Here is a 25351-nt window from a genome sequence, read left to right as displayed (position 1 = left end):
ATGTTGACATCATTTTTCTTAATGTACTGATATCTATATTTTCATTTGTTTATTTTGCCTTGGATAAGGTTGTCGGATTGGACTGTAACATGCACAACGTGTCTGTTCACTCCCTCATGTGTGTGCAGGGGATTAACCAGTGGGGCCCCATGTTTGTCTTAAGGAGGACACCTCCCTGAATGGGGATTCCAGCTTTAAAGCTGCAAAGTGTATTCCCAATGATTTTTTTTTTTTCAAAGACTAAGTTAAAGCATGTTAGATTTATCTCCTGTTGACATACATTCTCCTGGATGATGGATGCAGACTGTTGAGCTCATGCAAAGGGTGTCGCATGAAAAATAAAAGACTTTGCACTGATAAATGTTAGAAATGTAATGAATTCCAGCAAGTTCGAGTGGGGCACATTTCTGAAACTTTCGCTTGTCACTTTTAGAAACCCATTTATTGTATTCAAACTTCAAAAAGTAATGAGTCGATTGTTTCTGCTATAGGTGCAGCAGCTTTGTAGAGTTGAGTTAACTGATTCCAAGTTAGGAGCTAATGATACAAACAGACAGCCAATCACTCATTGTAATCACAGATCTCAGAAATTAAACATTAGAATGCAGCGTGTGGCTCAAGTTATCATGTTGCAACTATTTCCTACTCAAGTTGCTGGTGGGATGCGATCTTTATTTGATATGGAAACAGGTAACCTTCGTGTTTTTTTTTCTGGTGATGCTTTAAGTAAAGCTGTCCGTTTTTTAAGGGTGTGGAAGACTGATATTTACCTCTGTGATTTGAATGTATGCTCATACATGAGCTTTGGTGCTCTTCATTAGAAGAGCTAACTATTTTCCTCAGATTTTTGTAACAACCAAAAACTAAGCTACAAATGGGCATGGTGTTTTTATGTCGCCAACCAACCTCTCCAAGCTCCTTGTAAGTGTTTTGGAATGCTTTTGAGATGTGGACATTACTTAAATGAATGCATTTTTACAGAGCCAATACCTGCTAAGATAAATGTGATGTAACTGACAGTTAAAGGAAGATTTATATGTTGCCAATATATCACCATTGCAGGTTTGCACTTCATTGTGACCCAATGTTTCAAATGTATGCAGGTGCAGGAATAAAAACCTGATGAACTCTGTTTTGAACACCATCTCATTTTTCCAGTAACCCTTTCATGAACCTGAACATTTGGCAGTGTTAAACTTTCATTATACGTTCAACATGCCATGCCATCCACACCTTTTAACCTCAGGGTCTCATTTGGTCTCTTGTGTGCTCTCCTTTACCTCCCACACAGCCATTCCATCTAACACTATCGTACCATCAATGAGTTAATAAGTGGGGGCTGCTTTGGCAATAAGAGGGAAAACATGACGTATTTGGCAGCTGTGACATGCTGAGGGGGGAGCCTCCCCACAATAAAAACAACCAGCTGAGTTTTGTCCATAATCCCAGATTCCACTTCATATACACTACTCTTGGCTAGACGGAGGAGTAGAAGGGTGTGGGAGCCAAGGTCTGGATGAGACGGAGGACAAGGAGGGGAGCAGGCTGGAGCTTATGGACTTATGTGACACTGAAGAAAAGCTGTGAAAGGGGAGAGTTTTGTTGATATTCTGCAGGGGCGCAGAGGCCATTGAGTGGACAATTTAATAGGAAAGTTCAACCAAATTAGAAGTAATAATAAACAAGTAATAATAAACAAGTATTCATTTATGACCAGTAATACAAGGTCATATCTTTCTCTTACCCAGATAATTTAGTTTTTACCTAGCGACAATGTTAAATCATCCACATCATCAATAGTTTTCAAAGGCAGTTGTTCCAATAAAAGACATGTTCACAACAAAATGCCTGTTGGCCTGTTAGCCCATGGCCAGATACTATTAACAGTTACATGGGAAAATATGACTGCCTGAGAAATGTTTACATATCCTTAAGAAGCAATAGAAAGTTCAACTCGTGCACTCACATGCAGTTTTATTCTGTCTGTAAAATGTAACAACACTGCAGGTCAGGTAGGTTGCAGATAACAGGGATGCATGCTATCGTGTATACATAATGCAAAGTCCACTTTCACTGAGACTTTACCTTTTAGATCTGCAACATGCAGCAGTCAACCCATCTCATATTGTAACTGACAATATTCAACTCAATACATTCGTGTCTGTGGTACGTGCTTAATGTGATGGCTTGACTTTGTGACTACTTATGTAAACAAGCACCTTTCTACAGCAATGATAAACGGCCATTGAGGTATTATTTTCCTCACAGACTGTGGAATGAGACAGGGCAGGGTAGGAATCCCCACAGGACTTGATCTTGAAGAAAAAAAGAGTAGGTGTTAATGAACTGGAACTAAAAAGTACATTGACAGATGAATTCTTGAATACATCAGTCTAAATACATTATGAATACATAGGTCATTTCTGTATGTGTATGAACATGACATGGTGTTTGGCTCATCAACATGTCCAGAGCTGTTTATTAAAGACAGCTGGGGGATGTTTTCGCTGCCACACCCACGGAGAGAAAGACAAAACAGTGTGAATGATGTCATTACTACCGCTTATGCAAACCAGCTGTGCAACCTTTTGGCTTGAGTGGGATTTAAATTCTGTTTTGTGTGTCAGGGAACAGATGCATGTATGCGTGTGTGTAAGCTTGCATGTGTACGTGTGTCTGTGTGTAAAAACCTCAGTGCTCTTTCCACTCCCTTTTATGATGATTGATGATGTTTCGTTTTCTCGATAAAATGAGGTTGAACAATCGTAAGACATTTCTTGTCTTTATTGGTTTTCAATTCAATTTACACTGTAAGGCGGCTAGTAACATTAAACATTGATGTTGGAATGAAAGCAAAGAACAGATACTAAATTGCTCAAAAGGAGAAACCCTTTCAAAGCATCCTGCTTGTATTTGTTTATGTTTTTCTGTTGCAGTTATCTAAAGTCTTTCTTTGTAATATCAGTTATGTCAACAAAAAGTGAGAAAAAAAATAAATCCCAGACTTATTATAGTCCTTGAGTACATTTCATCATAATATGGCTAAGATCAAACATTGTTAAAGGTGCCACAAATGCATTTCTAAGTACAGTTATGAAATGAAAATATATAGCACATAGAATGAACATAGCAAGTGTATCTACATAGAATAAAAACAAGACAAGCATTTTCAGTGTACTGAAATGATAATAACTGGCAAATGGACAAATGGAAAGAAAGAGCTGGCAGTGAAAGTTTCTTAGTCAAACAGTCAACTTTGTGACACGTTGGTAGATTCCTCCTTTTCTGATAAAAATAGTGTGAAGCTTCAATTCTCCTTCTTCTTCACCATCACAATTGGTTGCAGTTCAATAAGCCTTCAACTAATTTTTACAAAACTGTACAGTTTTCATGGCTAATGTCACATGCACATTCACACTCATTATTCAAGCAGTCAAAGTCTTTCTCTCATTATCAAGTACTCATACGTACAGTACATTATGTAAGAGCAGGTTAGATGCATGTGTTAATATATACAGCCTATGCATAACAGAGATTTAAGTACATGTAAACTCATACATATAGCACAAGCACACATATTTGCACACCTACAGTTAGGCACACTCAGAATTAGAGCCCAATGCATTTTCTGACAAGTATGTCGACAGATTACAAGGTAGCGGGATGTCTTTTGTCTCTGTCTGTTTTGGCTTTACATTAACTAAGGAACAAGTCTATTTATGTGCTTATGTTGTATTTAGTAGTGGAGGAAGCTTAAAACCAGATGACATGCAGAGACTCTGCAGGGTTTGACAGCACATTGCTGTGACTTCAGAGGCTGCAGTCATCCCAGGAGCCAGTGCTGATTAACACTAAAAACACCCTCCTCACACCCAGAACTGCCAATCTCCTCTCTGGTCTCCAGCCTGACTGCCATCAACAACCCAGGGACTTAGCCTTCGTCATCATCAACGTCTTTCATCTCTGTGAATATTGTCATCATCAGGCAAGTTTTCCCGATGTTTGTTGTGACACGCAGCCAAAGTAGGAGTCAAGAGGCCTGTAACAACAGAGTGTGGATGTAAAGGAGATTGTTATAATCTCTGATGTCCACTTTGCTGTGGCCTCTATGGCTGGGCAGGATTGGATTTAAAAAAAAATCTTTGTATAGACCTGTATGCATGTGTATGGATGAGTGTGTTTGTGGGAGGATATTCCTGGAGTTACTGAGGGACTTTTTCACAGCTCTGTGTCTGCTGTCTTGGCGGTAGAGTGACCATTGGTAGGGGGAGGAGTCTGCGTCTTGGCTGCCTCAGGGGACTCTCCATTTACACTGGGTTTCTCCTGGGTTTCAGGAGGGGGGCTGAGAGGGGCCACAGATAAAAGGGTGTTACCCTGATTCTCTTGATCCACTGGATTGACCTCCTCTGCCTGCAAATTTACCACAAGAAACATTGAATTAAAAGAAAAGAAAGTTTCAGCCAGGTATATTTTAGTGAGGTTTAAGTGAGTTTCACAGTACTGAGCAGCGGCGGTTCTTTCATAGGGGCGATTTGTGCGACGCACTACCAAACACGGAGGTTTTTTTTTTTTGTTTTTTTTTATCTAGTTGCTAAGGCGGGACTGATCTACTGTAGGCAAACTGGTTGTATATGTCATTGTCCAATCAGATTAAGGTCGCGCCTGGTGTTGCCACGCCCATTTGGGGCGATTTCTGTCATGGTCGAATTTGCGCCAGAAATCTGCCATTGACATTAATGGTACGTCAGTTTTTTTTCAAAAATCATGCTCCCAATACATTTTCTATTAGGCTTTATGTGCACGCACAAACGACGCACAACGTGCTTTCGTCATATGTCTGTTGCGCGGGACCATGAACATTCTACGAAGAAGATGGTGAGTGTCGAGTGCAACAATACGGTAGTGTTTCTGAAAGAAGTAAACTTTAGTTGTCGTACTAATGCGGAGAAGGAAGTTTGGAAGAATTTTGCAGGATTTTGGAGCTAGCCTTGCGAGGCAAAGATGAAACCCAGGGCTCCACCAACCCTGGTATTTTTCGAGGTAGCATTTGATGTAGCTAAATAACTTAACCTTTTGTGCCCTGTCATTGACTTGTAATGATTTAAATCTTTTATATAATGTTGACAATAATAGCAGAATGTATAATGACACATTCATTGTTAATGGTGCAGTATTATATTTAAAAAAGAGAGAAATCTCACATAAGTAAGCTGCACTTAACCATGTTTGACAATTGTTTATGCTTTTCTAAGTCATATTTTCCAAAACTTCAATAAACACTTGATTTGGATTTATATGCTGTCATTTTAATTACAATCTTCAGAATGAAAATTGAATGAATCTTATCATTAAGAGCTTATGTGTTTACTTATTTCATAGACTCCTGGAACAATATGAGGAAAATAAATAAATAATGGTTAAGGTGTAATATTAACTGATTGGCAAATTATGCAAAAAATAACAAAAAAATATTAAAAATTATTTCAATAATTTATGCTACCTACACAAATATACCTCAGTCCTATAGACTTTTATGGTACTTATGGACATAACGGGGGGAAATTGCAGTCACTTTGGTTATTTGGCAGACCAAATAACCCCTCGACTCTGCGTTGTGTTTATTTAAGGAAGACAAGGAGTTTCTGGACGATTGGACATTTTATTTCCTGCGTGGGAACATAACAGGTTTGCATCAGTGCAATCGGTTCAGCTTCGCACAGCACACTCTGATGCAGCTTTCACAGACTGGAAATTGCACTACCTAAAAAAAACGTCAGGAGCCGCCACTGGTACTGAGACTGAACTGCTGGCTCTGTTGATTGGTCCATTCTTGTACTTATACTTGAGACAATCAAGTGCAGCTTTTGATAATGTCAACCACTCACTTCTGGGAAGGTATATCTGAAAATAGCCTTGGAATGGTTTTCACAAACCAACATGGTCTCTCACCTCAAACTTTTATCAATTATGGAATCCCTCAGGGACAGATACGAGGGACAGTACTATTTTCTCCAAGCTTCCACTCAGTCAAATTATTCAGAAACGTAAAACTTAATTCCACTGTTATGCTGATGACACGTGCCTATACACTCAAGTCAAACTTCTCCAGTGTCAGAAAATAATAAATCGATAGATAGAACTATAAAAAAATGATCAACCTACATATTGAAAAATTAACATCGTCAAATTTTTAAGATTAAACGCAGATAAAACTGAGATCCTTGTTGTTTTTGGATAATCAGCATCATCCAGTCTTCCCTTGGTCCATTATTAGCTCATGTTAAATCCAGTGTGAGGAACTTGGGTGTTCTTGTTGATATTGATCCCACTTTTGAGAAACACTTAAAAAAAATTGCCAGTTTTTCAGCTGTGTTTTTTTTATGTTTTTTATGCAGTGTTCAACTGACAGTGGGACCATTGCTAGGACTGCTTGTTAGGATGGATACTTTATGTGTTTTTCAAATACAAGAGAGGACTCTTTCTTAGCCTGAGAAGGAGGTGACTTGAAATGCATCTTTAACTTTGAGAAAAACTTTTTAGCTTTGACTGCTAATATGCTAATGTCAGCAATAGCTTGACTGCCTTAAGATATAAGTTAAGTTTTAAAGAGTTTGGAACGTTGTTGTTTTTAGGTAACTTAACTCCTTAAATCCCACCAGTGATAACAATGTCTAATAATTAGTAAGACAATACATATGCAAAATGTTATGTAAGCTCTCTCTCTTTTCAGCTATGAGTGATGAATAATCTACTCAACTTGATATGAAGAGTTGAAGTGTTGTTCAGCTCTTCTCTATGAGGTTCACGATTCTCTTTAAACTGGGCAATTTAACTTTCAATGATTTGGATGCAGTCCATTTCACTGTGTAGGAATTTACTGGTTGTTCCCACCTGAAGATTAAAGGGGACCAAGCACTGTTAGGGTTGTTAGGGCTCCTTGGCTATGGAATGCTCTTTTTAGAGAGAAGAGGATTTTTCCTGAGAACCTCTCCAAAAAAAGCCATACTTTTTCAGTCTTTTCCTAAGTGTACAGTCGCACACTTTAACATTTAAGATGCTAACTGAGGCTTGTAGAGTCTGAGATGTAGCTCTTTTTTGCAGTTTCTTTCAGTATCTGAGCATTTGATGTTGGGGTGAACTTGGTGGGATATCTACATCTGGAAAAATTGGCACCTGCCTTGAATGTTTTCCACTTGTGAATCATTTTTTTCTTTCTTTAGAATGATGGACTCCAAATTATTTGGAAATGGCGTCATAACCCTTTCGAGATTGATGGGCAGCAGTAATGGCTTCTATAAGATCATTGCAGATGTATTTTTTCTTTGCTATTGCTTTAATATACACCTGAATACTCTGGAACACCAAACTGACAAAACTTCTGTATCTGTATGGGTGCTCACACCAGCTGGGTATCAATACATTTGAATGCATTTGATTAGCAGCACCTGGCTGCTACTTTCCCAGTTCATTTCTATGGAAGCAGTTGGATGTCTAGAGTTTTCCACATCCTGCTTTTTGGCCTGGACATTGTTTGATGAATAGTGTAATATATAATGTCCTGTTGCTCTACTGAGATTGTATTTTTTTCTAATTGCAATAGGTTATTTTCATTATGTCCTGTTATGTAAAATCTTAGCATAAAAGCAAGGAGTACTTTTCTTTTTCACTGGATTTTATGTACTAAAATTGATAGTCTCATCGGGGTTCAAATTCAACATTTCATCTCTTGTTGAAGTAATGCACATAGAAACCCATTCATTGACAGACAGATCCACTAACCCAGTGTGTTTCCCATATTATCTATTAACTCATACAAACACCCACTCTTATGTGGTTTCTATCATGGGATTTTGTGAATGTTGCAGAGAAACAGCTGTGTCTGGCTAGTAGATGAAACAGTGGGTTTTGCAATCCATAGGGCGTGGGTCTGTGGATTACGCACACTCTCTTCTTTGCACATTTTCTCTGATGGCTGTCCAGCAGCATCTCTGAATTAAAACACTGGCAGGCATTCACTTAATAGGAAGTGGTGCTGTTTTGATTTAATATGTGCTAATGCATGAACTTTACCCATCAAAATTCATTCAGATAGATTGAGAACCTGTAATAAATGCACAATGGAAAAAAGCATTTCATGATAAGACACCCCGACAGGTGATATGGGAAGAAATTCAATTTAAATTTGTAAATGAAACAGAAAGATTACACATGAGCAAACGAGAAACCTTGCTGACACTAATATGCTCCGCATAATGCACTGTAGTACCTGCAGGGGAAAATGCAAAATTATTTCCAACTTATTGTACTGCTGAGTGAACATGTAAACCAGATTAGACCCACAGCGGAAACACAGAGGACAACAAATTTGAACAGGAAGTGTAAAACTATGCTTACCAGCATCGCTCCCTTGGCGTTAGGCCTGCGCTGGAATTTGAAGTATCCCACCGTGATTGCAATGGCAGCAAGCAGACCAGTGACCAGTATTGCCACAAATACAGAAGAGCCTGATGATGATGGAGTCTCAGTCTTTGTCACACCCAACTACAAGAAAGTTCAAGAGATGGGGTTGTGGACAAAAGAATACAAATTATTCCATCCATCCATCATCTTCCGCTTCTCCGGGAGTCGGGTCGCGGGGGCAGCAGCTTAAGCAGAGAAACCCAGACGTCCCTGTCCCCGGCCACTTTTATATATTTCTAAATAAATTGTGAGTTGTAGAGACTAATCTACTCATGATCTTGAGAATGAACGGTAGTGCATTCTTTCTTATGACATTTATTCAACAAAAACATTCCAGAGCTGCAGGTTGGTGGTTAAAACTACTGATGTGTGTCATATTAACTGCTGGAACAGTATACAATGAAAAATATGGTGTACTGTTGAGAATTAGTGTACATCTATAAATGAGTTAAGACAGGCAATAAGAGTTGCATGTCTATGGCTTACCTTGTCTTTCAAATGTTCGCTCTGGAGGGCTTCAGCCAGTGTACCCAACTCAGCTGCAAGTGCAACAAAGTTTTATAATTACATCATTTCTAATGATACAATCATTGCCACATAATAATGCATGATTAAATATAATCCATGAAGAGATAAAACAAGTGCAAATACATACTATAATATAATGAATGCCATCAATACTCACCATCTTTGCTGGCCACTAACACTGTGTTGCCCTCTTGGAAAATGTCTAGATTACAGCTTTCCAAGGGGCACCAGCCTGCAGGATTCTCTTGAATAATACGCTTTGTTTCCTCCTATAAGTAAACAATTACATTTAAAAGGGTAATGTTCAAAACATGCTCCTGTATATTTACAATATCTGGGGCAAGTTAACACTGATCTTTAACTCAAAAGCATAAACAATTTTTAACCTTTTCCTTCATTTACAGACATTTACAGGGTGACAATCAGATGTGTGTTTCTGTATTAGCCACACAGGCCTTTGTTTTCCAAAATGCAGTTAAATGGAAAACTTGCTGACCACACCTTATTTTTCCCATCTCAGTCATGACTTATGATATCACCTCCTTGCACAACAGCACGCTCGTCATTTTTCTGTAATGTAATCCAGTAGGCTCTCAGAAACCCCTGAAGACCACTGTGAGCAAATTCCAAATTCTCAGTTAGTTGGAAGTCAGCCCACAGCTGGACTCTACCAACACTGAAGCTCTAGGATCTTTCAGACAAGGAGCAAGAAACACAGAAGGGCGGAACTCAAGCTGCAAAATTACTCCCATGGAATTCACTCTGATCTTCATCTTCTACTTGTGAGCGATGGCGTCCTGCATTGCCTCAAGCCCTTCTTTGACATCACATGTAGCACATGCATAAAGCTGATTATTGGTATTTTGCATTGCTTTGCTTTGCACGTTTCAAGTTAACTGTCACTTGAATATGAGAATTGGCAGTATATGTTATACTATAACAGTATATAAGTATAAAAGTGTCCATGTATATGTCCATGTTAAGTTTCAGTTTGAGTTGGACATGTGACCTCTGCAGATGGTCCTGGCTTTGCTTTTTTTGATTTTTGTAACCTGAGGGCAGATTTGAAAAACAGGATGAGCTGCAGGGAAGAGTGTGCAAACAGGTTTGTCTCTACAGGCATGGGTACAACCCATCAAACCCAAGAAGATACGATTAAAACGATTGTATATCTTACAAAAACAGTTGTAGTTTGAACTGAGTTGCTATGTTTGTTTATGCATATTGTACTTTCTCTACGACTTCTCTATTCCTGTGTTGTCAGGGCACCATTTTTTAATAATTCTAACAATTCTGGCATTGTGTTGACTCTACAATTGCTGACATAAATTTTGACACGCGCCAGCCCTTGCTACAGGGGGTGAATGGTGAGCAGTCACATGCGGCGCCCTCAACTGGAGGCATGCGTGTTACATGACCTCAAGACCAACAAATCTTACCTGTTTTTATCAAAGTTACATTCAGTTAATAAAACAACAACACTTATCTTGGTCATAGTTAGAAAACAATCATGGTTAGGTCTAAAGCACTTTTTTTACAACCTGACTGTCGCCTTCTTGGATGTGATTTGTTTAGTTTTAGGCTGTAATGTGACTCCACTAGGGTTAGAAATCAAAACTAGGGTGAACAAGCAATCCCGGATAGAACTAAAAAACATAAATTTTTGGACATAATTGTAATCGCAGGTTTTACACTACACATACAGTTGCCGTAATGACCACTTAGGGTAGTATACTCAAAATATCATCTATATTCCGTAAGGATGCCATGGTAGTAATTAGGAAAATTGTCCTTTTTAGAACAGATTTATATCCTTAATATGATCTTGTTAAAGTCCTATGTATCTAAAATTGCCATGCAATTCCCGGGGAGCTTTGTGTTTGGCAAGTGACCTAAACCTTTATGTTACAGCAGCCCCATAAAGTCATGCATTTTTAGTGACATGACATTTATGCTTAAAGTATCATCAAATTTTTGGTGACTTGATCATTTTAGATAAGGAAATTATACTGGAGCTTACAAGGTAGCAATGAGACATCAAACTATTGTTTTGCTTTGAAGAGTTATGTGTGTCTATTAAAGTCTATCTGTAACATCAGCACCCAGCTAATTAAACCACAAACATTTATCTTGACAGACCTCAGAGCAAAAGCAGAAACATCAGCCATCTTCTTTTAATGTCTTAAACCAGGAGCTCAAGATCTACAACATCCAATAAATGTGTGAGAAAAGATCTACCTTTGTCAGTACCACATTTCAAACTACAGCTCTTTAAAACATTTATATCCTCTTCCTTTTAGTGGAATCAGAAACTTCCTCTGGGCACAAGTGGAAGAGGCTCAGATAAAGGTCTTGGTAGGAGGAAAATTACTCCAGAAAAGAAACTGGAACCAGTTCTCTTCTCTCATTTCACTGTTTGACTGAATATTTTCATGACAAAAACTGCAGCTGTTGGTAGCTTGATATTGCCTGTGGTTGGTCAGGAAGTAAGGGAACGTAAAGGGGTTGTAAAAGATGGACAGACTTGCACTCACACAGTCATCTGTTTTCATTACAGCCTTGACAGCGCTGCTTTCTGGGACATCCTCTTTTCCAACACACTTCACATCAGGCTGTGAAGACACAAAGCAGATCATACTGTGTAACTTATGACCATAGCACAAGTCATCCATTGTAAACACTTGTCCCATCGAAGTGAAACACAGAAATATGAATTAAAAATGGCTGATTTTCTGTTCATTTTTTATTTTTGATCATGTGGTAATAGCGTGCTGCTAACTAAGAAGTGGAGCACTATCTGAAAATGACTCAATCAAGTACTTACCACAACAGTTTTAACAATGAGGGGCTCAACCTGAACTGGAACAGGTGCAGTCTCTTTATCGTCTACAGCAACGGGGGCAGTCGTGCCCTCTGAAGGGGTAGCTTGTAACGAGTTATCATTTGGAGCAGCGGAAGGCGTACTAGGTTCTCCACTGCCTGCAACAATCAGAGGGTCACCTGCATCTGGGGCAGCAGTGACAACGGGAGCAGCAGCTGAAGCAGAGGCTGCAGTAGCGTCTGCAGCATCTGCAGCGTCTGCGGCGTCTGCAGCGTCAGCAGCATCTGCAGCGTCTGCAGCGTCTGCAGCATCTGCAGCGTCTGCAGCATCTGCAGCGTCTGCAGCATCTGTCACTGTGAACACAATGCAAGGACAACACTCGTCACTGCAGCCCACAATAGTTTCCTTTTATATGGAGCAATACGATGTAGAATAAAAAAACAAAATGATCTCAGTGCTTTTGTCAAATCTCACTGCGCATTTATCAATGCTCCTACCAGCAGTGACGCCTGCAGCCGGTGAAGCTGATGCATCTGTTGGGTCATCTTGACACACCACCTTACCTGCAAGACAGAAGAAGCAAATGAAATAAAGACTTTAATTCTGTGAGTGTTGCTCTTTGTTGCAGCTCTGCACCTTGTGTTTTATGATGTGCTACATGAGTATAGACAGGAAGTGTAATGTTGCCATTACTAACGTTACAATCTCATCCTTGATTCATATATAAGGTTTTTTTTAAATTGAAATCTGTATTTATTTACTTGATACAAGATTGATATAATCTTGCTGTGACACTGACCTGAGAAAGATGATATTTTCTAAATGCGGTCCGAAACAACTGGGTGCTAAGGAACTATTATTGCCTTAGTTTGCGTTGCAGTCTCTGCGGCTGTCACGTCCATGGGGTTTTCCCCATGTTTTTAGTTCTGTGTTTCATCATGTTTTAGGTTATTTCACGTCTTAGTTTTTAAGTTCATGTTTAGTTAAGTTTTGCCATTGTTTTTTCCTCAGTCCCCATGTTCTGGTCATTAGTTCAGCCCACGTCACCTGTTCATGGTCTTCAGCTGCACCCATTTACCAATCACCCTGTTCAGTATTTAGTTTCCAGGTTTCCTCTTTCAGTTGTGAATTCCTACCCCGATTACACCATTCTCCTTTCATGCTATGCCACGGCTATCCTAGTTAAGTACGCTCACGCCATGTCAAGCCAAGGCTTTTGTTTTTTGTCACAGTCTTACTCATGAATTATTTTTCCACAGTCTAGTTTTGTTATCCGGCTCAGCCACGCCTTTTGTTGACTCTGTTTTGATAAATAAACAAAGTTTGCTTTTTACCTCTGAAGTCCGCATCCGTGTCCTGCCACCCCTGAGTGACAGCGGCAGCTTCATCTGTCACAGTGTTGGGTTTTAGTTTTGAATTGATTGGTTTCTTGTTTTTTTTTGTTTTACAGTTTATGGTCCAGACGAAAAACGCAGAAATTCCCACAAAAGTTAAAATTTTCATGCCAGGCCAGTAGATGACAATATTGTCAACATTAACAGCGCACGAGAACAGCACCAAAACAGTAGTTTGTGCAACAGGAAGATGAGAAAGACAAATGCATCTTTAAGAAATCTCAGTCTTTCTGACTAAAACACTGAGATTTTTCTGTGAGCTTGAAACTTGAAGATCTGCAAAAGCACCACTGACACATCCAAATTAAATCCAAAAGCAATGCTAAAATTCAATTCAGCGACTGGGAAAATGCAACACACCGAATACCCATCAAACCAAAAGCAACACACTTAGGTTCTTAACTTCATGCCTAAAGCTTGGCACTATGATCCTATATGTCAGGATGCAAGGTGTTTCTTTTGTTCTACCCAGTGTGAATGCAGCCTGCAGAGCCCTGGGGCAAGCACCTAACAATCTGAACAACCTGAATGCATTTAATGTCATTTTACTCATAGATAGAGAGGAAGTTGGAATCCATTTTTTTTTTTTTTTAACTGAATAATCATTAAATCCCATCTAGGCTGCTGTTCTTTTGTAACAATGAACACTATCTTAAGCATGCTCTCAGTGAAACTATTGCAGTAATGAGGTCAGGGCAGAGGGTAGGTTTGAACAGCTTGTCATGGTGATTCAAACCTCATGCACCACCTAATTTGGCACTAGTTCTCAAGGGCACAGAGTAATTAGTAGCCACATATGAGCTTATCCTCACTGTCGGCTGTCTATGCAAAGCAACAGCCTGGTCAAAAGTGTATGACCTCCTGACCACGCATTCATTTTCTGCCAGAGATTCTGTTTCCGCAGTAATTTCTGGGTTCATTTAGGTGGGGTGAAGACGTGGGAAGATTAAAAAGCATTTCCTGAAGATCAAAAATCATGTCTTCATTTGAACTGAGGAAAGCATTTCCTGAGTACATGTGAATAACTTTGACCCCTTTTGAACTCTGTTGATCTCACAGACAGATAGCATTATTATACAGCTTTGTTCACTTTAATTGGTGTTGTTTTATTACAGCCACACATATACACAGAGAACTCTTTCTAGTAGAGCCACACCCATGCAGAATAGCTGTGGCAGCCTCAGTATCAGTATCTGCATCGTCATCTCTAAACACTCGCCACCACATGGAATAAATCCAATGTAATGTGTAAACAGAGGTACGTACAACCAAAACTTTTCTGCTGTTAAAGAAAAATGTGTTTGACTCACCTCTACCATGATTTAGTTAATCACCAGATACGTTTATGAAAGTGCAGTGGAATCAGATGTTTAGAGTAAGTTCGCAATCCCATAAACACAATTGACTTAAACACACTCTGGATTTCATTTCAAGCTCAGTGTGGAACCGTAGAACCACAAACAAAAGGTAGGGTTTCAACCATTCTTCCAAGAGGCCACCATGATATGTATGTCCACCACTGTGGATCAGTTTATGAAACGTATGGTTTTCTCCTCAAGCGTGTTCTACCTGAACACTGGAAACAACATACTAAACATTATCCGAAGTGTTTGATGCGCAGCTGGTTTACTGACAGAGGTGGGCATAATACGTTGGTTTATTTGATTGGGCAATAATGTGGGAGATTCATGGAGACTTTGTAGCTTGTTTATGGAAAGAATTGATAATAATAATGACAGAATATGAGCATTTTCTGATGTTTTCGCTCCTGCCACTTGCGGTGGTGGTACTTTGCAGGTCGCCATTATGGGTATGGTAACCTGTATGGTCATATTAGCCGCATTCGGACTGTAGGAACCTTTGGCAGTTCCTATAACCTTTTAATCCACGGGGCCGTTTTCACCCACATTCGGACTTGCAGGATTTGAAGACTTGCCGCTCTCAGGATAGATAGAATCTTTTGAAAGTTTTAACAGCTCTGTCTGAGCCACTGGTATTGACTGAAATACAATATCTACAATTAAATTACATTTCTTATTAAAATATCAGCTGTTGCACAATGCTTACATGTGGAAATCATGTCCAATATGTCAGACATTTATACACAGGAGCACTCCCCCATTGTGGACACCTCAGACAGCTGTGTGAAAAATCTCACTGTATTCCCAGCTAACACTCCCCTCCCAAGCATCAACATGAACCCATAGAACCTCCAGTCTCAACACAAACACTGAGAAACATACATACTGTAGCACATCTCCATCATAAACACAGTCTTGGCCGCTCTCCGCAGAGTTTCTTGTGGGGTCATAGAGCGGAAAGCCAAAGCTGTGCATTATGTAACCTCTGGGTTCAAGTAAATCTTGCTCTTCACACTCTTCACTACATCAAGTTGATTTCCTGTCCTGGGTGTCCTCCTTGAAGCTTTTTCGCCTGGGTGTTCTATTTTTTGATGAGCTGTGTAACCATGCCAGATGTTAAGAACTAAATCGTAACTTAAAAAGCAATTGTAGGGTAAAACAATGGCAGAGACCTAATGTGCACATGGCAAATAAAATTTGTCACATGATTTAGGCGTCTTACGTCACAAGGCACGTCTGCGGATACATTTAAAGAAGATTCACGGAACCAAAATGAGCTAAATCGCTGGTTTCGATAAGCTGACAGAACTGTAGCTCAGTTGATACTTAGCTTTTAACGGCGTGATGAACAACTCCAGACTTCAGTTACACTGTCAGCATGGTAGATATCAGGTCAAAAATAAAGTCTACATAACCCCTGGGGGTATTGTTAAGAATTTCCCATCTGACTGTAGTGGATAATATAGAGAAATTGATTACAGTAAGAACAACTGAAGTGACACAAGGCACATCATCATTCATTATGTTGGGAATAGCTCTGTGCCGGGAGGTGAATCATCTGTGTCCTCTGCAGACAGAGCCGAGGGCAGATGAGCTCAAGAAAGGAGGCCATGTCTGATCGTTAGTTCGTATACTGATATTGTTATAAAAGCCAGAAGCAAATTTTTTTAACAAGCCCTCCTCCTCTACGGGGAGAACCTTCCACCTCCTCTGAAACGCACAAACAGATCCAACAACATCATTTTACGGACACTGGTCTACAATCACACAGCTAAAGAATACAGAGCACATCACTCCCTCTGGAGGGAGTACAGTCAACAAGTTTGAAATATTGATACTACCAGAGGCCCACATGGGAGGACACACACATTTTACCAGTTATTAAAATCAAAGTAAAGCAAATTCAGAGATTTGAATAGAAGCCTATTATGCATTTTCCACAACGAAGACTTTAAACATGTAAATTGAGAAATGTGTTTTATTGTATTGTGAGGTTGGAATGTAAAACAGTTTTTCAGAAATCTTCTGCTTAGAATCCAGACCTAGACAGGTCTAAAACCACTAACAGTGAGATTGTGTGTATGTGTTATACACACAACACTTGAACTTTATTAATTGTCTTAGGACAACGCATTAGCCTCTAAATAGCTATTAGCTAACCAACTCTTCTACCTTCATCACGGAAACGCGTCTCTCCTCGATGCCAGAATTTTCAGAAGCTACTTACCGTCTATTTAAACTGAAGAGAAATACTGAGAACAAGTAGTAATGCAGATCTGGCAACACACCAGCAGCGGCACATTGAGGAGGACCCCATACTGACTGAGGGAGCCAAAGTTTCAGAAGTAACTACAGGCAGTCGATGCTCTGGGGTTTTAAAAAGAGAACTGGGTGTCAGTAGAAGAGGTTAGCATTTTGTTAATCTTGAGATCACGACAGAAAAAGCGACAATGGCGGTTTCATAGATGGTATGTGAGGCCCCTAAACCAAGCACGTCGTGACAATGGGGAATGTGTCTCACTCGAGGTATGCTAATTATTTTAATAAATATTATCAAAGGGGCTGAGGCCATTTCTTGTTGAATTTGTTTTTCTGGACCCTGATCTAGCTTAAAATAAGTGAACTTACAAAAATCTTTTGTTGTCATATAACTGTTAGCAGCTGCACCCAGACTCTGTGCATGTGTGTATGTGTGCTTCAGTGCTCTCGCAGTTAGTTATTTACTATATTCTTGGGCCACTTATCTTTCACAGCTTTCTTCACTCTGTCTCTCAAGTGTAACTTCTCATTGTGGCTGCCATTCCTGCTTTTGAATCTAGGGTGAGGAAGAAGCAGGAAATTGCAGCAAAAACAAACACTGTCACACCTGATTAAATGGCTGCATTTGAAGAGTGTGGGCAGGAGACAGAGGTTCTTTACTTATAACGTATGGTATTTGAGGATGAGGCCTGCTTCCTCCCTGGGGAGACTGGGGTGGTGGCCTTAAGAGGCGTGGGGGAAGATTGTAGCAGCTGCAGTAAGTTTCCTCAGGGAGCTCTTTCCTTCTCTGCATATGGGCTGTACTGTGAACTCATGAAAAAGAAGAAAAGTTTCAGCCCTACATCTAGGGACTTCATTTAACCTCCACCCTGACTGCAGGGACAACACCTTGGCTGTCATAATAAGCCACACCCTTGTTCCATTAGTTATCCAGATGTCCACAGAGGACCTCAAAATCTGCCTTACTCCTTCCTGCCATATTCCCTATTCAAAGAAATGCTACATTGCTACTTCAGTGCAGACATAAAATTATAGAAATGAAAAAAGATCTTGTCCTATAGTCTTATTCTCATATACTTAAACTGTACATACAGTATTTCAAAATCACTATAATCCAGCAGGTACTCGGCTGAATGCACTGGCAGATGACATATTCTCCAGCAGGACAGTAGTAGCAGAAGTTCCTTGTAGTTGCAAGGCAGTCCATTTTACTACTATTCTGTTGCAATTGGGAAATTCCTCTAAAAACTTAATCCCAAGAACACACCACTCAAAGGCCTGAACATGAGCACTATTTTTGTTTCTGCACGGATGGGTGGCAAATGTTGATTTTTTTTTTTCCCATCCTGCCCACACCCTTCATGTTTTCAAACAAAACACGAGATAGTTTTGAGGAAATAATGAAAAAAATGAATCAACAGCATTGGAATGGTATCCATGCACATCCTATCACAGGATGTGGCTGTCACAGCACGTGGCACACCGTGACCTCAGAGGCAAACATGCTGGGTAGCAGAGATAACACACGTCACCGGGGTCACACTCCTGAGGTGGGATTAAAATCACAATGACTATCATGGGATACAATGCAGAGACTGTCCTCTGATGGAAAAATTTGACTTAACTGAATTATACAGAATTTCTATTTTACCCAGACCTCATTTTTCCTCTGTTTTCTCTCTATCTATGCCACAAGGCTGAGAGCAGCCTTGGAGGAGAGAGCAAAAAATGAAAACATTACATTATGATTGATATCAGCTACTGACTACTGTTTTTATTCTGTCTCTAATTTACTCATTAAAATAGTTTCAGTGGGGCAGTGACACCGAAAACCTGTTTGGTAAACAGTCTGTCCATTTTCTAAGTAGATTAGGAACTGGTAAAACTAGCTGCCTCAAGAAGCTGCCCATTGCCCTACTCTCAGTTACACCAACAGATGTCCACGGACTAATTCCAGCTGCTGTTTTAAAATACCGTGTGGGGGAAAGAGGTTGTACAAAGACATTGAAACCTTTGGCCCTAAGCAATCTAGCTCTGAGACAAAGGAGCCAAAGTGGGATGAGATGATAGAAACATGAAAACAACAATCTGATAACCTTCCACATATTACTGACAACTGCAGTATCTCTGGAAAAGAAAGCACTTGCACGGAAATACTGAGATGTACACATACACAAATGAATAAGGAGTCCAAACTCAGGACCTTAAAGAATGGCAAAAGGGCACAATGTTGTGTTTTCAATTAGGATGTATAAAGTCTGCCTTCAACAAAAGGGAATTTATTGGGCATTAATTACCAGGAGCCATTATTCTGGCAGTCAAAAGGCCCCAGTGAAGGCTCATTAAATGTTTTTATTTCCCTGGGTAAACAGTATAACCCTGTAAGGACAGCCCAGCCCAGTTATCCAACACAGATTATGTTCTTTTTGTGTGCTTTCTGTTTGCTGTCAAATCATAATCAAACTGGAGCGTGGAGCATACTTAAGTTTTAGTTTTGAACCACTGTGAAAACAAACAAGGATGCCACAAGAAGACAAGGAGGGCGTTGTGAGGTCACTTTTTGAGAATTCACTATAATCTCAAGGCTGTTAATTAGCTGACCTTAAAGGCAATTTGATTCTGAGCAGAGGTATTTGATTTAGTGTTCATCAACCTCGGTGCGGCTTGTAGCAGTAAATGTTTTGGGGATGAAGATGAAGGAGAAACAGAAGGATGATGATGGTAAAACCCAACAGCTGTAAAATTGCAGCAGGGTGCCAGGGAAATAAGGAACAACAAGCTCACCAGAACAGCAGTAATTGGAAATGGAAGATTTGAATGCGAGCATGTCTTCTGCTTTTCATTAGGATTTTTTTACAAGACAAATATTGTTGCTAGACGATCTATTTCACAAGTCAAGCCCTTTTCCTGGATGATCAGTTAGTCAATGGCGACAGTGCTTTTTGTTTTCCTAACGTTTCTTTATGTGTTTTCTTTGGAAAAGAGTTGGCATCAGATGGAGATAATTCAAAAAAAGAAAAACAAATTCTACACTTTCCTTGTCTCCTTGCTTGTTTGAATATTCTAGTTTAAGCTGAGCGACCAGGCCTTCACACGCAGAACTCACTAAAGTAAATGGCGTCTTGACGCAGGCTCTGGGGTTAATTACTTTTTTTGCTCACTTCGCTTCCCAGCCATTACTTTGGGCCCAAGTGGACACACACCCTTGCCTGACATAAGACCACTATCTGCCAAGGCTTATATAAAAGACCCACACCCTCCAGATGACGTGATTCAAACTTCAGCATCACAACTTGGGATTGCAAGAATGCCGATCAATAGCTGGGGGCCATAAGAAAGAGACTGGCAATATTCTGTCTATGTTTTCTTTGGCTGGGTGAGGTTGCTACCTGAGAGGCAAAGTTTCAACCTTGTGTGCACAGCAGCATATCACTGCTGATTTTTGGTCCCACTGCAGCATAAAACTGGATTTTTAATTTTTATAATTTCCTTGCCAGAATTCAGAATTCTTTGCCAGTTCTTTTGCATTCAATCAATCTTCATGTGTGACATGCAAAGGGTATCTACTGGGCTTTGATGCTTTTGCACAGAAATTCCAGAATCTTCCAACCATGAGAGGAAATCTTGATTTAATGTGGTCTTTTCAAACAGCAGTTGTCACAGCTTATTCTGCTGTGCCTGAGGCTCTGACTTAGCAACAGGAGGAGTCATTGTAGATGACAAGCTGAAATAAGCGAGACAAGATGTTTTTCCCCTTCGCCGGAGCAGATTTAAAGCTCGGGTTTTCCCCTGAAATCTTGAGAGAGAGAGACTGCCTATAACATACTCTAAGAGGCGTTGAATGACATCACCTAACTCTAGAAAAGCATGCCTATTGCAGAGCTGCATATTTGCACGCCTGCATAACTACTGAACGACAGCCATGGGAGGTTGGAATTTACACCAAATGTCCTTACTGGAGAGTCAGAATTATTGACCTAAATGTGGCAAAGCTGTCTCAACAAAGGTTCTTTTTTCCATCTCTCTGTCTGCTTTATTGCAATCTACACCACTCAATAAGCCAAAACATCAAAAATAACTTTGTCTGTCAGCAATGTGGCGACGTGCGCCTGCGCAGATTTGTGATAAACATCGATTGAGATGTAGATGTAGAAGTTTCATGAATTTCGTAGAAGTCATTTAAATTCTAATTTTATCGTGGAGACTTAGGTCGCATTGCAAAAAACGCTTAGTGAAGTGGCCCAAATTGGAATTGAAAAAGTCAGATTCCAGATTACTTGTGTTGTTCACACTGTAATGAAACAAAATCCGATCCAAGTCACATATGAGCAAAAAAAAAATTGGATTTGGGCCAAATTTCACATGCAGTCTGAACATAACCTAAGAGCTCTTAAAGTGGCATTTGGCTTTGAAAAAGTTGAATCGTTCATATTCTGCTGGAGCAGAATATAAGATATGCAGCAGCTGCAGATAAGACATGTTCCAGTACATCCTCCTGCTCCCATCAGGGCTAAATGTTTTTTCCCCTCCAGAACCACTTTCAGGAGGTCCTCACCAATGCTGACCAGGAGCATTTTGCTAGACTTGTTGTTTTGAAAACACACTGCCCCACTTGTTTGACTCTAGCTCTTGGGGCAGTATTTCCTTCATCTGTGTATTTTCTACCCGGAAAATGTAAGCATGGACATCGCACTAACAATACCATATACTATCTGACTTAAATATGACACATATCAAAAAGAAAAAAATAGTTTCAGTCAGGCTTTTCTTTTGTGCCTTTATTGGTCTCTCACTGCAAATAATAATGATAAAGTTTAGATTGATCCATAACAGTTCCACAGACGTGGAGATGTGCAACAGGGCACAATCTGCATTTATCAGAATGGTTTGACAAAGACTCTTCTTCATTTAGATCAAAACAACCATAAAGAAGCATGAAACATTCCATCTTTCTGTCTTTGAATGACTATTGACGTCATCAGACCACTTATCTGACCCATATACAGTACCACAGCAACCGCATAGGCCTATATTGTGAAAAGCAATCAATAAGGCAACAGATGTCTCTTGTGACTTGGCTAGTTGAGGGGAGGCCGTGTAAACCATATCTAAACAACCACCATAATAGCAACACAAGCACGCAGATTATCAACACAGAATGTTATAGCTGGTAGGATGAAGACACAGTGAGCCAGTGCATTTAGGTAGGAGATGTTCAGTTTTTGGTTTCCTGTAGTAATTGTGACTTTTTAAAATCAGGCCACAGTGCCAGTTGTCCACAAGTGTCAACAATGTATCAATGTATGCTAAGATGGATGAATAAAATCACAGTTGGACTGTTTGTACAACTTAAAATAGAATTTTTTTAAAGGTTTTTCTTGGGCACAAGTAGCCTTTGTTCAACAGTGGTGGACAGAGAGAGTGGGCTGCGTTAAGGAACTACAGCCTCTGAACATTAGGCACCTGCTCAACCACTTGTGCTACATGGCATCCCTAAAAGGCAATTTTTATCAAATTTACAGTACAGTCCAAAAAGTCTTAGGCCACTCCCCATTTCTTTATACTTTGCTTCCAAGGAGCCAGACTGTTTTGTAATCTTTTAAAATGCTCTTGATTAATAGTTCTACAGGCTTTTTGAAGGTCTTTCAAGGCTTTTCTTTGGACATTGGCTACTTTTTCACTCATTGTCCCTGGTCATTTTCAGAGGAATGTGTTCTCTTGTTTGTCAAGCCACTTAACACTGACCTATGAAACATAAAAAAGGCACCCGACTGAGGGGATGAACCAGTGTTGTGTCTAAGCGTAGCAAGGACCTGACACAGGACCTGAGAGATGCTTCTGGATCTTCAGTTGGTCCATCTACTATTCTACTATTCATGCCTCGTGAGAAATGGGAGGGTGGCTGTCAAGAAGCCTTTCTTCAGAAAGGGAAACATGGAGAAAAGGCTGAGATATCCCAAATAACACAAGAACTGGACTGAAACCAGATGCAATAGATCTTATGGAGGTCAGACCTGAAGCAGCGTGGACAGAGAACAGAACAGAAGGTAGCTGACAAGCAAATAGGAAGTCCTGAGAACTGTTTCTGAAGACTGATTATAGAAATGCTTATAGAAGAGTTCAATATATAAAGAAATGAGGGGCGGCTCAAGACATTTGCTCAGTAATGTTGATGTAAATACCAGGCTGTGGTAATATGCAGATTGGACAACAGACAAAGGGGTCTTGGTTTTAGAATTAAATGAATTATCAAGGTAATCCAATATTCACATATTCTTGGAGAAGAGGCTGAAAAAAGACAAAACTCAGGTCCAATCTGTTCTAGAGATCTACAGAGATCTATACTCTTAATATACAGTCTGACAGTAGTTTTGTCATAATATTTGTTCCATATCAACAAGTCTGTTGTCTGTTTTTTCACACTGAAAGAGGTATTTGCTCTCCCCAACATTTATTTTAGTGTTTTACCTGATTAAAAAGCTTTTGAGTGAAAGTTTTATTCAACATCTTTTTTCCTCGTACAAACTAGGTTAAAAAAGTACAGGAGGAGTTGTATGCTGTATGAATCATAAGGGCCATTGAGGCCAGTTTGTGATTTGTGATAATCGGCTGCATAAATGCAAAAAGGCCTTGACTTGATGGGGAGTACCCAAAGTAATTAGATTTTCATGTAAATCTAATTACCATCTGTTACGCGGCTGCTGCAGAGGGTTTGCGGTATGCCATTTTATTGCACAAACTATGAACATGTTCTGCCGTCTCATGATCTTTTCCCTTTTAAAGTAAACCCTTAGTTATTTCCACCAGCCTGGATTACTCCTCCTAGTCCTCCCAAGGTCAGTCCAAATATTTACTGCCCATGTGCCCGTAGATGGGGCCATTACAGCTCTGCAGAAGTCGTTACAAAAGCCTGAACTAGAACTAGTCCCACTTTACTACTGGTGAGCGCCATCCAAGCCACACATCACCCTACAATTAGCATCAGGCCTCAGACTGATTTGGGCTGGATTGCCCATTGAGCACACACACACACACACACACACACACACACACACAAGAGAGCGCACATTTACCGTTGCAGATCAGTACAGAGCACTTTTAAAGGAACTATTTTTGCTCTGTGTTGAATTCACATGTGTTATGTGGTCCGTCTGTGATATGTAGCACCAAAGCAGCTCACACACACACTCACATGGGCATGAAATATTTTTCTAGTTAAGTGGAGAAACAATTCAACAGATCACATTTTGCCAGAAGCATGAAATAAGCTATTTTTAACATGAAAATACAAACACATTCAGGGATACATAAATGTACATATATATCAATAGATATATGTTATGGCTGGGATTTTATGTGTCCAGCTTATATTTGATATGCATTCCAACTCCATTTTGCACATTGCATACATACAACGGAATATAGAACATAATGATTCCTGCAACGGAGCAGATCCTTTGTGTGCAGCCACCCCACCGCTGAGCATGCTTCTATGCATCTGTGTACAAACACATCAAAGCTAGTACTTCTACAAGAGTGTTAGCTATTACTACATGAAACTAAATCTTAGTTACTACGCCACAATTTTAGGAAGTTTCACAAAACAACAAAGAACTAATGAAAGAATTAAAATCTACATAGGCCTACAACATAAAACCCCATCTGGACGGATTAAAGATGTAAAGCAGTCTATACTATAATTGATTAGAAGTGTACTCACTGTTAAGCAACAGAGCGCAGAGCACCAGAACTCCAGCCATGCTTCTGCAAAGCCCATTCATTCTCCACATGGATGCAGCCATCCTCTCTGCTGAGTCTCAGCGCAGATGGCGGGAACTTGTGTGAAACTGAAAAAGTTTGGGAGCTGAAGGCGAGCTGGACGGTCGGGGGAGTTGGAGGTTTCCTGTGAGGTCTGAGTGAGCGGGACAGACAAGAAGGATAAAGCCTGGCTTGTGTTCTGTGTCTCTTTATACGACCCCACTCCTTCAGCCTCTCTCTGCGCTTTCCACACCCCTTTTCTAACTGCCTCCTGTTAACCCATTTCCCCCAAAGCAACCGCCCCTGCTTCCTTCCTCAGTCCTGTTTGTGGGTTAACGGCAGCAGCTTTTTGTTTGTTTTAGTTCTGTTCCCTGAAAATGTTGGCACTCATTTCACAAAAGTTTGTGCATTAGTGGCACTCGTGGCAGTCATTTTCATCCTCAACTTGTCCAGACCACAGCTGGGTTAAATTTTACTTTGACAGAATTTACAAGATGCTGTTTGAAAAGCTCAGTGCTTCCAAACTTTGCTTAAGTATGATACACTTGGTAAACAGAAAGAGTTCCTCCTCGCTGCAAAATGTTGTGCACTTGCGTAGCTGAGAGGCCAGTTAAAGCTCATAGCGTCACACAAAGCTTGGCTGCAGTTTTTGTGTGTCCCTGGACGGAAGGCTGGTGGCCAATAGTGAGTCATCCATTGAGCCGCACAAGTACACACACATGCTTATAGTAAATGCACTATAACACATGCTGTAACACCCATGCACTGAC

General features: G+C 40.1%; 1 protein-coding gene across 1 annotated transcript; it reads right to left on the bottom strand.

The window, feature by feature from the left end:
- Positions 1 to 2034: 2034 nt before the first annotated feature.
- On the bottom strand, positions 2035 to 24832 carry cd34 (CD34 molecule). The gene is made up of 8 exons (XM_075475781.1): positions 24544 to 24832; positions 12307 to 12372; positions 11813 to 12162; positions 11523 to 11600; positions 9146 to 9257; positions 8947 to 8999; positions 8395 to 8541; positions 2035 to 4410 (listed from the first exon to the last, which is right to left on the bottom strand). The coding sequence occupies exons 1-8, from the start codon at positions 24623 to 24625 to the stop codon at positions 4219 to 4221; spliced, it is 1080 nt and encodes a 359-aa protein (XP_075331896.1). The 5' UTR covers positions 24626 to 24832; the 3' UTR covers positions 2035 to 4218.
- Between the last annotated feature and the right edge of the window lie 519 nt (positions 24833 to 25351).

The sequence above is a fragment of the Odontesthes bonariensis genome, chromosome 10 (assembly GCF_027942865.1).
Source record: "Odontesthes bonariensis isolate fOdoBon6 chromosome 10, fOdoBon6.hap1, whole genome shotgun sequence".
Lineage (NCBI taxonomy): Eukaryota > Metazoa > Chordata > Actinopteri > Atheriniformes > Atherinopsidae > Odontesthes > Odontesthes bonariensis.
This window is presented reverse-complemented; position numbering and strand designations above follow the sequence as displayed.

Excerpts from the sequence above, each read along its gene's own strand:
- cd34 (XM_075475781.1), bottom strand. The coding sequence starts at position 24,625 with ATGGCTGCATCCATGTGGAGAATGAATGGGCTTTGCAGAAGCATGGCT. Across the intron at positions 12,163-12,306 it reads GGCTGCAGGCGTCACTGCTG|TGACAGATGCTGCAGACGCT; the intron begins GTAGGAGCATTG and ends TTGTGTTCACAG. Across the intron at positions 9,258-11,522 it reads TAATGAAAACAGATGACTGT|GAGGAAACAAAGCGTATTAT; the intron begins GTGAGTGCAAGT and ends GTTTACTTATAG.